This window comes from Hyla sarda, chromosome 4 (genome assembly GCF_029499605.1).
Source record: "Hyla sarda isolate aHylSar1 chromosome 4, aHylSar1.hap1, whole genome shotgun sequence".
Lineage (NCBI taxonomy): Eukaryota > Metazoa > Chordata > Amphibia > Anura > Hylidae > Hyla > Hyla sarda.
The window spans coordinates 9,644,626-9,662,317 of NC_079192.1; the positions used below are offsets into that span (position 1 = coordinate 9,644,626).

At 45.8% G+C, this 17,692-nt stretch overlaps 1 protein-coding gene across 1 annotated transcript in view; it reads left to right on the forward strand.

Annotated features, from left to right (window-relative positions):
• The window catches only part of LOC130367234 (vitelline membrane outer layer protein 1 homolog), a 63,127-nt gene that overhangs the window by 43,630 nt on the left and 1,805 nt on the right, over nt 1-17,692 (forward strand). Inside the window, exons 3-4 of the mRNA XM_056569637.1 lie at nt 12,573-12,686; nt 13,355-13,470. Coding sequence (XP_056425612.1) covers nt 12,573-12,686; nt 13,355-13,470 — 230 coding nt within the window. The remainder of the gene's footprint in view (nt 1-12,572; nt 12,687-13,354; nt 13,471-17,692) is intronic.

Here is a 17,692-nt window from a genome sequence, read left to right on the forward strand (position 1 = left end):
ATGATGGGGGTGCTACTGCTACTGCCAGGAAGAAAGGGGATGATGGGGGTGCTACTGCCAGGGAGAAAGGGGATGATGGGGTGCTACTGCTACTGCCAGGGAGAAAGGGGATGATGGGGGTTCTACTGCTACTGCCATGCTGCATGTTGCAGTTTTGAAACAGCTGGAGGCACCCTAACTGGGAAACAGTGCTCTCCATAACCTGTTACTCTCTGAAACTACAACTCCCATCATGCCCTGACAGATATACAGGCTGTAAGGACATGTTAGGAGTTGTAGTTTTAGAGCGACTGCAGATTGACTGTGGAGGGATCATACAAAACTACAACTCCTTTCATGCTCTGACAGACATACAGGCTGTTAGGACATGATAGGAGTTGTAATTTTATATGATCCCTTCACATACAGTCAATCTGCAGTCGCTCTAAAACTACAACTCCTAATGTTCTTACAGCCTGTATATCTGTCAGGGCATGATGGGAGTTGTAGTTTCAGAGAGTGACAGGTTAGAGCACTGTTTCCCAACCAGGATGCTGTTACGCCGAGCTCTCCGGGTCCCCGCTCCTCCCTGGAGCGCTCACAGCATTCTCCTGTTCGCAGCGCCCCGGTCAGACCCGCTGACCGGGTGCGCTGCAATAATGTCCCTAGCCGGGATGTGATTCGTGATGTGGGACGCGCCCGCTCGCGGTGCGCATCCCGACCCGCTTACCAGACTCGCTCCCCGTCTGTGCTGTCCCGGCACGCGCGGCCCCGCTCCCTAGGACGCATGCGCGCCGGTTCTTTGCGATTTAAAGGGCCGGTGCGCCACTGATTGGCGCATGGTTTTTATTAGTGTGTTCACCTGTGCACTTCCCTATTAATACCTCACTTCCCCTTCACTTCCTTGCCGGTTCTTGTTGCCATTGTGCCAGTGAAAGCGTTTCCTTGTGTATCCCTAGCCAGTGTTCCAGACCTCTTGCCGTTGCCCCTGACTACGATCCTTGCTGCCTGCCCTGACCTTCTGCTACGTCTGACCTTGCTCTTGCCTTATCCCTTGTACCATGCCTATCTCAGCAGTCAGAGAGGTTGAGCCGTTGCCGGTGGATATGACCTGGTTGCTACCGCCGCTGCAAGACCATCCCGCTTTGCGGCGGGCTCTGGTGAAAACCAGTAGCAACTTAGAACCGGTCCACCAACACGGTCCACGCCAATCCCTCTCTGACACAGAGGATCCACCTCCAGCCTGACGAATCCTGACAGTAGATCCGGCCATGGATCCCGCTGAGGTCCCGCTGCCAGTTGTCGCTGACCTTACCACGGTGGTCGCCCAGCAGTCGCAACAGATAGCGCAACAAGGCCACCAGCTGTCTCAACTGACTGTGATGCTACAGCAGCTTCTACCACAGCTTCAGCAACCATCTCCTCCGCCAGCTCTTGCACCTCCTCCGCAGCGAGTGGCCGCATCCAGCCTCCGTTTATCTTTGCCGGACAAGTTTGATGGGGACTCTAAACTTTGCCGTGGTTTTCTCTCGCAATGTTCCCTGCATTTGGAGATGATGTCGGACCAATTTCCAACTGAAAGGTCAAAGGTGGCTTTCGTTGTCAGTCTTCTGTCTGGGAAAGCCCTGTCATGGGCCACACTGCTCTGGGACTGCAATGATCCTGTCAATGCCTCTGTACACTCTTTCTTCGCGGAGATTCGAAGTGTCTTCGAGGAACCAGCCCAAGCCTCTTCTGCCAAGACTGCCCTGCTGAACCTGGTCGCGGTTTCTCTCCCCGGCTCCTCTCTTCTCTGGTCCGCTGCAATCTGTTCCTGTGCCTTCCGCTGTGGAGGCTATGCAAGTAGACCGGTCTCGCCAGACACCTCAAGAGAGGACACGCAGCCGCAATGAGAACCTATGCCTGTACTGTGCCAGTACCGAACACTTCTTGAAGGATTGTCCTATCCGACCTCCACGTCAGGAAAGACGCACTCCGATTCCGCACAAAGGTGAGACAGCTCTAGGTGTGAACTCTGCTTCTCCACGTCTTACTGTGCCTGTGCGGATTTCTTCTTCTAACTTCTCCTTCTCAGCTGTGGCCTTCTTGGATTCCGGATCTGCAGGAAATTTTATTTTGGCCTCTTTGGTTAACAGGTTCAACTGGGATCAGTGACCAATCTCGTCAGACCCCTCTACATCGCCTCTGTTAATGGTGAAAGATTGGACTGTACTGTGCGTTACCGCACAGAACCCCTCTTAATGGGCATTGGACCCCATCACGAAAAGATTGAATTTCTGGTACTTTCTAACTGCACTTCTGAAATTCTTCTTGTACTACCTTGGCTGCAACGCCATTCCCCTACCCTCGATTGGACCACCGGGGAGATCAAGAACTGGGGTACTTCTTGCCACAAGAACTGTCTTATGTCTGCTCCCAGTCCTGCCAGTCAAAACCCTATGGCTCCTCCGATACCAGGTCTCTCCAAGGCCTATCTGGACTATGCTGATGTTTTTTTTGCAAAAAACAAGCAGAGACTTTGCCTCCTCACAGGCCTTATGACTGTCCTATTGATCTCCTCCCTGGTACTACTCCACCCCGGGGCAGAATCTATCCTCTGTCTGCTCCGGAAACACAAGCCATGACGGAGTACATCCAAGAAAATTTTAAAAGGGGATTTATCCGCAAGTCTTCCTCCCCTGCTGGAGCAGGGTTCTTCTTTGTCTCCAAAAAAGATGGTTCCTTACAACCATGCATTGATTACCGCGGTCTTACTAAAATCACTATAAAAAAACTCTATCCCCTGCCTCTTATCTCGGAACACTTTGACCGCCTACGTGGCGCCAACATCTTTACCAAATTGGATTTAAGAGGTGCATATAATCTCATCCGCATCAGGGAAGGGGACGAGTGGAAGACCGCGTTTAATACCAGAGATGGACACTTTGAATATCTGGTTATGCCCTTTGGGCTTTGCAACGCCCCTGCCGTCTTCCAAGACTTTGTAAATGAAATTTTTCGTGATTTATTATATACCTGTGTTGTGGTCTACCTGGACGATATTTTGATTTTTTCTTCTAACCTAGAAGAACACCGCCGGCATGTCCGCATGGTTCTTCAGAGACTCCGGGACAATCAGTTATATGCCAAGATGGAGAAATGTCTCTTTGAATGCCAATCTCTTCCCTTCCTATGATATTTAGTCTCTGGCTAGGGACTCCAAATGGACTCGGACAAACTATCAGCCGTGTTGGATTGGCCACGCCCCTCCGGACTCCGAGCTATCCAACGTTTCTTGGGGTTTGCCAATTACTACAGACAATTTATTCCACATTTTTCCACCATTGTGGCCCCAATTGTGGCCCTAACCAAGAAAAACGCCAACCCTAAGTCCTGGCCTCCTCAAGCGGAAGAGGCGTTCAACTGTCTCAAAACTGCCTTTTCTTCTGCTCCCGTACTCTCCAGACCTGATTAATCTAAACCCTTCTCACTGGAGGTAGACGCCTCCTCGGTGGGAGCTGGAGTTGTACTCCTACAGAAAAATTATTCCGGACATGGTGTTACTGGTGGTTTCTTTTCTAGGACCTTCTCTCCGGCGGAGAAAAACTACTCCATTGGTGATCGAGAACTACTGGCCATAAAACTGGCCCTCGAGGAATGGAGGCACCTGCTGGAGGGGTCCAAATACCCAGTTATTATATACACTGATCACAAGAATCTCTCTTATCTTCAGTCTGCCCAACGGCTGAACCCTCGCCAGGCTAGGTGGTCGTTGTTCTTTGCCCGTTTTAACTTTGAAATTCCTTTTCGCCCCGCTGACAAGAACATTAGGGCTGACGCCCTCTCTCGTTCCTCGGATGCCTCTGAAATGGAAGCCTCCCTGCAACACATTATTCCTCCTGACTGTCTGATCTCCACTTCTCCAGCTTCCATCAGACAAACTCCTCCTGGAAAGACCTTCGTCCCTCCACGCCAGCGCCTCAGGATTCTCAGGTGGGGACACTCCTCACACCTCGCCGGCCATGCTGACGTAAAAAAATCTGTCCAGCTCATCTCTCGTTTTTATTGGTGGCCTACCCTGGAAGCTGATGTTGCTGATTTTGTTCGGGCTTGTACAGTCTGTGTCCGGGACAAGACTCCTCGCCAGAAGCCTGCAGGTCTCCACCATCCTCTGCCTGTCCCTGAGCTACCATGGTCTCAGATTGCTATGGACTTTATTACAGACTTACCTTTATCCCATGGCAACACAGTTATTTGGGTGGTCGTTGATCGTTTCTCCAAGATGGCACATTTTATTCCTCTTCCGGGTCTTCCTTCTGCGCCTCAGTTGGCGAAACAATTTTTTATACACATTTTTCGCCTTCACGGGCTTCCTACGCATATTGTCTCTGGTAGAGGCGTTCAATTTGTGTCGAAATTCTGGAGGGCCCTCTGTAATCAGCTTAAAATCAAATTAAACTTCTCGTCTTCCTATCATCCCCAATCCAATGGGCAAGTGGAGAGAGTTAATCAGGTTCTTGGTGACTATTTGCGACATTTTGTTTCCTCCCGCCAGGATGATTGGGCCGATCTCCTACCATGGGCCAAATTCTCGTACAATTTCAAAGTCTCTGAGTCCTCCGCTAAATCCCCATTCTTTGTGGTATACGGACGTCACCCTCTTCCCCCCTCCCCACTCCCACTCCTTCTGGTGTGCCCGCTGTTGATGAGGTGACTCGGGACTTCTCCACCATCTGGAAAGAGACTCAAAAATCTCTCATACAGTCCTCATCCCGGATGAAGAAACATGCCGACAAAAAAAGAAGAACTCCTCCTGTCTTTTCTCCTGGAGACAAAGTGTGGCTCTCTGCCAAGTATATCCGCTTCCGTGTCCCCAGTTATAAACTGGGACCACGTTATCTTGGACCTTTTAAAATCAAATGCCAAATCAACCCTGTCTCCTACAAACTCCTTCTTCCTCCTTCTCTCCGTATTCCCAATGCTTTTCATGTCTCTCTCCTTAAACCACTTATCCTTAACCGCTTCTCTCCTAAGGTTGTTGCACCTACTCCTGTCTCCGGGTCCTCAGACATCTTCTCGGTTAAAGAAATTCTTGCATCTAAGACGGTCAAAGACGGTAAAAAAAAATTTCTTGTAGATTGGGAGAATTGCGGCCTAGAGGAGAGGTCATGGGAACCCGAAGATAACATCCTTGACAAGGACCTTATCTACAAATTTTCAGGTTCTAAAAAGAGGGGGAGACCCAAGGGAGGGGGGTTACTGTTATGCCGAGCGCACCGGGTCCCCGCTCCTCCCCAGAGCGCTCACAGCGTTCTCCTGTTCGCAGCGCCCCGGTCAGACCCGCTGACCGGGTGCGCTGCGATAATGTCCCTAGCCGGGATGCGATTCGCGCTGCGGGATGCGCCCGCTCGCGGTGCGCATTCCGACCCGCTTACCAGACTCGCTCCCAGTCTGTGCTGTCCCGGGGCGCGCGGCCCCGTTCCCTAGGGCGCACGCGCGGCGGTTCTTTGCGATTTAAAGGGCCAGTGTGCTACTGATTGGCGCATGGTTTTTATTAGTGTGTTCACCTGTGCACTTCCCTATATTACCTCACTTCCCCTGCACTTCCTTGCCGAATCTTGTTGCCATTGTGCCAGTGAAAGCGTTCCTTGTGTATCCCTAGCCAGTGTTCCAGACCTCTTGCCGTTGCCCCTGACTACGATCCTTGCTGCCTGCCCTGACCTTCTGCTACGTCCGACCTTGCTCTTGTCTAATCCTTTGTACCGCGCCTATCTCAGCAGTCAGAGAGGTTGAGCCGTTGCCGGTGGATACGACCTGGTTGCTACCGCCGCTGCAAGACCATCCCGCTTTGCGGCGGGCTCTGGTGAAAACCAGTAGCAACTTAGAACCGGTCCACCGACACGGTCCACGCCAATCCCTCTCTGACACAGAGGATCCACCTCCAGCCTGCCGAATCCTGACAGATGCCTCAAGCTGTTGCAAAACGTTGCAGCTTTGAAACAGCTGGAGGCACTCTGGTGTGGAAAGACTGGGTTAGGGAGAGAATACATGTGTAAATATTTAGTACTGTTCCATATATTTGTATATGTTCTCTCCCTAACCTGTCACTCTCTGAAGCTAAAACTCCCATCATGCCCTGACAGATATACAGGCTATCAGGGCATGATAGGAGTTGTAGTTTTATAGCGACTGCAGAGTAACTGTTTGTTTAGGGATCATATAAAACTACAAATCCCATCATGCCCTGACAGATATACAGGCTGTGAAGACATGATAGGAGTTGTATTTTATATGATCCCCCCACATACAGACAATCTGCAGTTGCTCTAAAACTACAACTCCTAACATGTCCTGACAGCCTGTATATCTGTATATAGCATAAAACAAGAGAGGAAAGGGTTACAGATGACACTTCTGTACTTGGCTGACTGCCAGGCTCGCACCCAGACCAGTGACTCAGAGCAGAGATAGGGAGGGGGAGGAGGGGGAGTGGTTATCAGACTGAGAAGAAGGACACACCCCTGCTTTTTGTGAACAACTGTTACAGTGAGCAGCCTATAAAAGGTAATTCTAAGAGAAATAAAGGCCGTATACATGTACATGATCAGGGTGAGGTACTGAGCAACATAGAACAGTTTTTATTTTTTGGCTGATCTGACAGGTACACTTTAATTATTTCTGTACAAGTCTTCGCTTCAACCAAGTCTTCCTTCAGCGCTACAGCATTTTTGGATTCCGGATCAGCAGGTGACTTTATTTATGCGGCTTTAGTCCACAAGTATCATCTTCCGCTTACTCGTCTTGCCAAGTCCTTGTTCATCTCCTCTGTTAATGGACAAAATCTGGACTGTAAGGTTCACTTCCGTACTAAATCTCTCGTCATGCAAGTGGGAGTATCGCATAAAGAAAAGATTGAATTCTATGTTCTACCACACTGTACTTCTGAGATTCTTCTTGGCCTTCCTTGGCTGCAATGCCATTCCCCGCAACTGGATTGGAGAACTGGAGAAATAATTTGCTGGAGACAATCCTGTCAAAATTTTTGCCTCCAACTTGTTCTGCATAAAGTTGTTTCTCGTCTTCCTCCTTTACCTTATCTGCCACCACCTTACCAAGATTTCTCTTACGACTGCCCAATTGATCTTCTGCCTGGTACCACTCCTCCTCGTGGGAGGATATACCCTCTATCAGTTCCTGAGACCAAAGCCATGGCTGAGTATATCCAGGAGAATCTCCAAAAGGGATTTATCCATAAGTCCTCTTCAACTGCTGGAGCTGGTTTCTTCTTTGTAGGGAAGAAGGATGGCTCACTCCGTCCATGCATTGACTACCAGGGACTTAACAAAATCATGGTCAAGAACCACTACCCTCTACCTCTTATATCAGAACTTTTTGACCGTCTACGTGGTGCCAAGGTCTTCTCCAAGTTGGACTTACATGGAGCGTATAACCTAATTCGTATTTGCAAGGGAGATGAATGGAAAATGGCCTTCAATACTCGTGACGGAACTTTTGAGTATCTTGTAATGCCTTTTCATCTCTGCAATGCTCCAGCCATTTTTTAAGAGTTAGTCAATGACTGGTTGGACTTGATCGACGTATGTCTTTTTTCAACCATACTAACTATGTAACTATGTAACATCTTCCGTGATCTTCTCCACACCTGTGTTGTCGCATACCTAGATGACATCCTGATCTTCTGTTCCAACCTAGAGGAGCATCGTACTCATGTTCGTCTGGTTCTTCAGCGACGTAAGAATCATGTCTACGCCAAACTGGAGAAATGTCTGTTCGAGAAGTCTAGTCTTCCATTTCTTGGCTACATTGTCTCTCATCAGGCCCTGCAGATGAATCCAGATAAATTGTCTGCAGTATTGGATTGGCCTCGTCCTTCGGGCCTACGTGCTATTCAACGCTTTCTGGGATTCGCTAACTATTGGTTGCTCCAATTGTGGCTCTCACTAAGAAGGCTTCTAATCCTAATTCTTGGCCTCAAGAGGCTGAAGAGGCCTTCTCCCGTTTAAAGTCTGTGTTTGCCTCTGCTCCCTTGCTTACAAGACTGGATCCAGAGAGGCCCTTTGCTTTGGAGGTTGATGTCTCATCTATTGGAGCTATTCTTACTCAATAAAACGCCAAGGGCAAGACTGTAACTTGTGGGTTCTTCTTAAGTTATTAGTTATCTGTTCATTTAATTAATGGTAAATCTTATAGATTTTTCCAACACATTCCGGATATGCTTATACAATATCTGATGGACCTGATTAATTCTTTTTTTTTTTTAAAGAAGTGTATCTAAACTGAGTGATCATTTCTAAAGAATTTGTATGATTCTGTTCTATTTATTTCTGTATTGTTCTTTTGGCCGTGTTTGTTATCTATTGGCCAATTCTGTTTTGTGAAAAAATGTTCTTGAAAAATTCAATAAAAAATTATTTGAACCACAACATTCTCTCCTGCTGAGAGGAATTACTCCATTGGAGATCGTGAACTCCTCGCTATCAAGCTAGCTTAGGAGGAATGGCGAGATTTATTGGAAGGTTCTTCTCATCCGGTCAACATCTACTCCGACCATAAGAATCTTCTATACATTCAGTCTGCTCAGCATTTGAACCTCCGCCAGGCAAGATGGTCACTGTTCTTTTCCGCGTTCAACTTCTTCATCCACTTCCGTCCAGCAGACAAGAACATCAGGGCTGATGCTCTCTCCAGGTCCTCTGACTTCATTGGTTTGGACTGCATGCCTAGGCATATTATTCCTCCAGACCACCAGGACCGCCGCTACCGCTCTTGGGGGGACCCCCTCAAGACCAGGGAGATCACCGCCCGGCAGGACAGTGATTGATCGGTCCTTCCGACCGATCAATCACGTGATTGTTAGGTGGCACCCATGCCACCTCACTCCTGCTGGGTAAGGGTGAATGGGGTTGTCTCGGACAGCCCCATTCACCCTTTTTTTCAGAGTAACCGGTGACCCGATTGACTGGAATCGCCACAAATCGCCGGTCTGAATTGGCTGGTGATTTGCGGCGATCAAGACATGGGGGGTCTCAGGACCCCCCCAGGGGATGTGCACAGGGTGCCTGCTGATAGGTATCAGCAGTCATCCCAATCCAGTCCCGGTACAGGTACACCCTGGGTCCTTAACTACCAGGAAAACAGGACGTACCCATATGCCCTGGGTCCTTAAGGGGTTAAATGTCTCCCATTTAGTGTCAGTATTCTTGTTTTTGAGGACATTATCCCTTTTTATATTGTTAAGGGCTTCTCTGATTTGATCAAACTTTGCCTTCCTAAAGTTCATTGTTTTTGTGGCCCCTCGAGAGGTTCCCTTATTGAAGAACAAGTTATAATGTATTATATTATGGTCCCTATTTCCTAGGTGTCCTTCTACTTGCACATCAGTAACTCTATCAGGGCTGTTGGTTAATATTAAGTCTAGTAGGGCGCCCCCTCTGGTCGGGCCCTGCACCATTTGGGACAGAAAATTGTCTTTAGTTATAGTCAGAAACCTGTTTCCTTTATGAGATTTGCAGGTCTCAGTCTCCCAGTTTATATCAGGATAGTTAATGTCCCCATTATTATCACATCATTCTGATTTGCTGCCTTGTTTCTTTACCTCAGTAATTTATCTTTTGTCTCTTCCATTATGTCTCTTCCATTAAGCTTATATAGCTTATAACCCCTATCAGAAATTTTTTTTATTTCCATATATTTCCACCCATAATGACCCCACATTATCGTTTCCCTCCCATATATCCGCCCGTAGTGCGGCCTTCAGACTCGATTTCACGTAAAGACAAACTCCTCCCCCTTTCCGTTTTGTCCGATTCTTCCTGAATAGACTATATCCCTATATGTTGACCGCTCAGTCACAGCTATTGTCCAACCAAGTCTCTGTTATACCCACTATGTCATAATCCTCCTCAGACATCAACCACTCCAGTTCATCAGTTTTATTGGTCAGACTTCTGGCATTAGTTATCATGCAATTCAATGGTGTATGATTTTTATTCCTATGACGCCTATTCCTATTAACTATTCTAACCGCTCCCTCCGCTCCACCCCTGGGTACATTACTAAGTCCCCCCTCTCTATCTACACTATCTTCCCCTTCTATGTTGTAGGTTTCCTCCCCCCAGTCCCTAGTTTAAACACTCCTCCACCCTTCTAGCCATCTTCTCACCAAGCACAGCTGCACCCTCCCCATTCAGGTGCAGCCCGTCCCTTCGGTAGAGCCGGTAACCAACAGCGAAGTTGGCCCAGTTCTCCATGAACCCAAACCCCTCCTTCCTACACCAGCTTCTGAGCTACTTGTTTACCTCCCTGATCTCCCGCTGCCTCTCTGGTGCGGCTTGTGGTACAGGGAATATTTCAGAAAAAATCACCTTGGAGGTCCTTGCCTTAAGCTTGTGGCAGAAATCATTTTTAAGGACACTCCACCTATCTCTTACTTTGTCATTGGTGCGAATATGTACCATGACTGTTCGATCCTCTCCAGCAACCAATCAGCAACCTGTCAACCCGATCCGCGATGTGCCGAACTCGTGCGCCAGGCAGACAACACATTGTTCGGCGATCCCAGTCTTTGTGATAGATCGCCCTGTCTGTCCTCCTAATAATTGAGTCCCCCATTACCAGTACCTGTCTGTCCTGTCCTGCACTCCTCTCTCACTCCTTACTGGAGCAGACACCCCCCTGGCGGTCAGAGGCAGAGACCTGCTGCAGTTCTGCTAGCTCTGAAATGGCATCCCCCTCATCTGCCAACCGGGCAAACTTGTTGGGGTGTGCCAGATCAGGACTAGCCTCCCTTACACTTTTCCCCTTTACCCCGTTTTCTAACTGTAATCAAGCTAACTGCCTGACTGTCCTGAAGCTCTGACCCACTATCCTCCCCCACCTCTACCCCAGAGAGTACTTGCTCAATGAGCAGGAGACTCCTCTACAAGTTGTCAATGCATCTCAGTGTTGCCAGTTGCTCCTCTAGATCCAGGATCTGGGCTTCCAAATGAATAACTTGCACACATCTCGCACAACAATATGCACCCTCAAACTGCTGTTTAAGGATTACATACATTGTGCAAGATGCACACTGGACTGCTTTTCCTACATGGAGGCCATCTAGTTATGGGGATTGTAAAAATTAACAGTAAAAAACAATCAAATATTTCATTGAAACTCCCTGAATTTCAAGTCCCTTAATGGGGTATTCCAGGCAAAAACTTTTTTTATATATCAACTGACTCCGGAAAGCTTCTATTTAAAAATCTTAATCCTTCCAATAGTTATTAGCTTCTGAAGTTGAGTTGCTGTTTTCTGTCTAACTGCTTTCTGATGACTCATGTCCTGGGAGCTGTCCAGCTCCTATGGGGATATTTTCCCATCATGCAAGGGATATTCTCCCATCATGCACAGCTCCCGGGACGTGACATCATCATTGAGCAGTTAGACAGAAAACTTCAGAAGCTAATAACTATTGGAAGGATTAAGATTTTTTAATAGAAGTAATTTACAAATCTGTTTAACTTTCCGGAGCCAGTTGATATATATAAAAAAGTTTTTGCCTGGAATACCCCTTTAATTTTAAGTCCCTCTCACTTTTATATTTACACTCACTTGTATACTTCACACTCTTGTATACAGACACACAATGACTAACTCAGACAATCGCTTAGTACACTTGCTTTTATAGTTACCAGACACCACCTCTCTCTCTTCCACTGCCTGGAAGTGAATGCAAAAATAGTAGCCTTTTGGATCTGCAGTGTTAGAGCCCATGCACACTATGGATGTTCTGAGCGAATTCCGCTTGCGGCAGCCCCCCATTGTTTTCAATGTGAAAACTACAAGAGTTCCATAGTGGCATTTGTTTCAATGCCAATGGGGCGTTTTAATTTCTTCTGTAAATAATTCCAAGCTAAATTTTATAGTGTTCCTGGGACCTCAAAGGTGGTTTGATAGATTCCTAGAGCCCAAAGGTCTTATTCCTGCACTAAGAGAAAAACTCCTTGGACAGTTGTTAGTTGGGTCCACAGGGGGAGATTAGGTTAGCTTCACCGTCTGCCACAACACATGATGGTAAAAGGACTACAACTCCCAGCAAACCTGCACCACAACTGTCCCCATGGACTACAAATGGGCTTTCTTGTCAGATCCTCCAGATAACTCTAACTTAGTGAGTGAGGTCCTGGATAAACTTTTCTCCTCTATCCCAGAATGAACTTGTTTTTTCTCCTCAATATTCGAGAACCCTGATCTGTTCTTATTTTCTGTTACCAAAAACTTCTTTGTTCTCCTCAGTCTCTAGTTTTGGATACGTTTCTTGTTTGTGATTTTGTAACCTTTATATTGAACATTAAGCCACTTAATCTACAAAAACATGTGTACTTACCCTGTATTCCTCTTTTCCAAGAACCCCCCCCCCCCAGCCATGTTTAACTTAATAAGTTATTATTTAGCAAAACTATAGTAAAAAAGAAAAAATCCTCTTCTCATCCAGGCTATAAAACCAGACGGGGACGTGACAGCTCCACTCACTTGGAGATACTGCTGTGAAGTTGACCTGATCTCTCATCCAGAAGATGTTGTCCTCACTTTTACTATCATTGTTAATACAGGCAACATTGACCTATGGAGAAACAATTTGGGTTAATAATGGCGGCAATTGGGGCGACTGGGGAGAGATGGAGCACTGTCCTACTGGGACCTCTGCAATAGGATTCAGCTTAAAGGTACAACAACATGGTTTGGTGACACTTTGTCTCCGTTGATGGACTATGTGTGGTCCCCCAGTTATGTACATTAAAGGGGTACTCCGGCTCTTAGACATCTTATCCAATATCCAAAGGATAGGGGATAAGATGCCTGATCGCGGGGGTCCCGTCGCTGAGGACCCCCGTGATCTTGCACGCAGCACCCCAGTTCAAATCCATACCCTGGAGCATGGTCACTCCAAGTCTGATTACCGGCGCCCCTCAATGCCCCCTCCCATAGGCTTGCATTGAGGGGCGGAGCATGGCATCACACGGGGGCGGAGGCGTGACATCACACTCCGCTGGCCCTGTGGTCGCCGGTAATCAGATCCAGAGCGAACATGCTCCGGGGACTGATTTTAACTGGGGTGCTCCGTGCAAGATCACGGGATAGGGGATAAGATGTCTAAGCGTCGGAGTACCCCTTTAAGTATTTAAGTCCTTTGGTCACATGCCCTGATAGTGTGTTAAATCTAAATTATTTACAAAACTAAAGCTAAGGGTGGACACCTCTGTGTGTTGTTTGGAGGAAAGATCAATGGACATTTATGATGGGATGGCAGCAGGGACAGGCAGAGGAATAACTACTATGTACTTGTTACAAAGCTTTATCGTCATCTCTACTCTAAGACGGTGTTTGATTTCAGGTGGAGCGACCACTTGGATCTCATGGAGATGACACTGCCCTGAATTCAATCATGTTACATTGCGCCCCCAATGGAAGCACAGATATTAAAGGGACAATTACATCTACAATCTCAAGGTTAGTCCATAAAATTGTCTTATTAAGCAGATATTTATCTTGGGTGATACAGACCAGAGAGTTAAAGGGGTATTCCCTACGGCCTCTTTACCTTGTCTGTGCTGTGGCTCAGTCCAGCTTCCCGGTTTGGCCCTAAAGTATGTGGGTAATAACACAGAGCATAGGCCGGTGGCATAAACACAGTTACATACATACACACAAACAATACATACACATAGTCACATATGTACACACAACATAATACATACACACAGTCACATATATACACGCAACATAATACATGCACACAGTCACATATATACACACAACATAATACATACACACAGTCACATATATACACACAAAACAATACATACACACAGTCACATGCCTACACACAAACAATGCATACACACAAAACATACACACAAACAATACATACACATAGTCACATATGTACACACAACATAATACATACACACAGTCACATATATACACGCAACATAATACATGCACACAGTCACATATATACACACAACATAATACATACACACAGTCACATATATACACACAACATAATACATACACACAGTCACATACATCCACACAAAACAATACATCCACAGTCACATATGTGCACACAAAGCAAGACATACACACAGTCACATACATACATACAGTCACATACACATAAAACAATACATACACACAGTCAAAAACATACACACAAACAATACATACACAGTCACATACATACATACATACATGCACACAAAACAAAACATACACAGAGTCACATATGTGCACACAAAACAATATATACACACAGTCACATACATATCCACAAAACAATACATACACACAGTCACATACATACACACAAAAAATACATACACACAGTCACATATATACACATACAACATAATACATATACACAGTCACATACATATCCACAAAACAATACATACACACAGTCACATGCATACACACAAAAATACATACACACTTCACTTCAATTACTTACTAGTTCATATCTGACTCTTCTCTGCTTACTCTGAATGTTGAGGACTTTTTGATCACATGATCGAATCTCCTGCTCCCACGCAAGAAGAAGAGTGAGGACAGAGGCTCAGATATATACAGGGCTGTCCTTGAAACCCCTTCCTGCCCCTCTGGAGTCAGACAGCTGTCCCCGGCCTGTGAGCTTTCCTGCCATGTGCAAAGAGATAGAATAAGATCACCAGCCCGACCACCTCTTCTAGAGCAAAGATGTGGTCTGTAACATAGACAATGAGCTGCCAACAAGAGAGGGTGACAAAAGCCTTTATCTTTGAAAGGACGCATGAGAGGAAATGATAACTAGTTGCAAACGTGTATTTTAACATGAGCTACGAGGTTAAATAGGACCTTTGAGATGATGAATACCCCTAAAGGCTCTCATACACATAAAAAAAATTGTCCAGACCAATCAAATCCAGCTGGACTGACATAATATCTTATGTGTATGTGACCCTCACAACTTTCCCTTGACAAATTATGCCAAGTAAAGGAAGGATCAAAATGTTAAATTTCAATGTCTGATCCTTTTGTTCTCCCACTGTCCTGCACATTTGGCTGAATGGAGTGTGCACGTGCTTGAGGAAGTCAGGAGGAGAAGCCGTGTTATTGTGCTGTTGTCCTTGGGGTTATTAGAGATCCTTAAAGGGGTAATCCCCGATAAGGTCATTTTAGTACTTACCTGCCAGCCAGTAATGGACATGCTTAGGAAGGACCTGTGCTTGTTTTGGGAATAAATGGTTGTATCATGAGTCCACCAAATAAATCTGCTGCTTCTATTTTATGAAATGGCTATTTCCTGTATAAGTTCCCTCCCTCCAACTACAAGTCCCAAGATTCCTTGTTTGGAAGTGGGAGTCACTTTTCTCCCTCCCACACATCAGCCACCCGCCCATTGAAGCACAGCTGGGTCAATTCCCTGCTGACTTTTGGAGAATGATCTCCCTCCCACCGAGAAGTCTCTCCACCCATTGAAGTGGACAGGCTCCCTCTGAACACCTGACTAGTGATGTAATGTCTTGGGCCATACTGCAATCTGGGAAAAGTTGAGAAAACTGTTATTTTCTATTCTGTTAAAAATAAATATTGGGTCAAAGATGACATAAGAATTGCAAGAACAGCCATCAAACACAGGTGCAGACACTATATTATGAACAACACTAACATAACTTCCCCTATAGCATAGTCAAATAAATACATTCTGGAATATCCCTTCCATAATTATTCATCCTTATGTAGCTCCAGAAGTTGTGGAAACGGAGCAGCTACTGTTGCTATACTGTTTATACAGCTATTGCATAGAACTATTTAGCTCATTGGTGCTTGTCAGTATTACAATAATACACAGACAGGAGTGTAGCTATAAGGGGTGCAAAAGTAGCAGTTTCACCTGGGCCCAGGTACCTAAAGGGGCCCCATAGAACATCTGCCCCATAAAAGACCAGTATTAGAATTGTCACATGGGGCCCTGTTCCAGATTTTGCAACGTGGCCCAAAAGAGAACATTACACACCAAATGATATAAGGAACAGGCAAATACCTAATCTCTAGATATATAAAATGGAGGTGACTTGTATGAACACTTCACCCACTTTTAACCAACCACACAAATCTGGTAGTACATTTTTAGGTAGAGTTCAAGATATATAATCTCACATCAAATGATATGCAGAATGGGCAAATACCTGATCTCTACTTACGTAAAATTGAACAATACCAAAACTGCAGATATAGCCAGCTCAGATGGGATGCGATGCAAAACAGTAGAAGTGTCACATAAGCCGGCACACTTTATTACAAGTTTCTGACCACTTATAAAATGTGTTCAATGTGCTGCCCATTGTGTTGGATTGTCAATGCAACCCTCTTCTCCCACTCTTCACACACTGATAGCAACACCGCAGGAGAAATGCTAGCACAGGCTTCTAGTATCCGTACACACTGCTATATACTACTATATACACCGCAGGAGAAATGCTAGCACAGGCTTCCAGTATCCGTATACACTGCTATATACTACTATATACCCTGCAGGAGAAATGCTAGCAAAGGCTTCCAGTATCCGTAGTTTCAGGTGCTGCACATCTCGTATCTTCACAGCATAGACAATTGCCTTCAGATGACCCCAAAGATAAAAGTCTAAGGGGGTCAGATCGGGAGACCTTGGGGGCCATTCAACTGGCCCACGACGACCAATCCACTTTCCAGGATACTGTTCATCTAGGAATGCTCGTGCTGCCAAGTCCGTGTTTACACTGTGTGTATTGTCAGTCCTGTTTGACGTTGTTTGATCCTGGATCTCCTTGGATAGAATCCTGTTCTGAGCCTTGTGCTAATCAGTCTATCTAGGAGTGAGTTAGTCCATTTGTAGTTAGTATGAACTACAGTGTGAACAGTGTTCTTGATTTCCTGACCTGTTAGTATGCTATATCCTGCCTTGTTTGTATTTATATATCTGTTTGTTGGTTATTGTATTCCCATTAGGTTCCTGACTTGGACCCTGACTTTGTACAGTTCCGTTTGTTTTGTTGACTTCGACGCCCATGCACTTTAGCACAAGGAAGGGTCCTGCTCCAAGTTCTCTCTCTGTCATTTAGGGAGGATGGGCAAGTAGGCAGGGAGAGTAGTCTTAAGGACAGCTTTAGGGCTCACTTCTCCCTGCCCCCCCCCCCTTTAATGACAAAATAACAATATAAACTTTGGTACTTAATTTGGAGATTATCCTAAAAATTCCTTGTGGATATATTTTATTTAATATTAATTAGATGGAAAAAGATTTCAGACTATGCTACATGCATTATAAGAATGCACTAATTTGCATAGATCACTCTACGGTCACATTCTGCAGAAGAAGAAGTGATCCATATGCTATAACTCTACACTCTAACTCGGAGATAAGGGAAAGATCTGCTCCCTATACATACTGAGTTATATAATTTAATCCACATTTTAAAATAATCTTAGCCATTGTGTAGTTACCGTACAGTCGTATCACCTATAGAGCTGCATCGGAAAGGTCCTCTCTATGGCTCTTCATGGCCTCATACCTCAGGTAGCTTCTAGGGGTGCAGAGAGGATTTATCTTTTCAAGAAGATTTATTATCCCATGATACCTCCTGATGCTTTCTGATCTCCCATGAAGCCTCTCTTCTGTGGAAAAATAAGGTAGGACATAGCCTTTATAGAA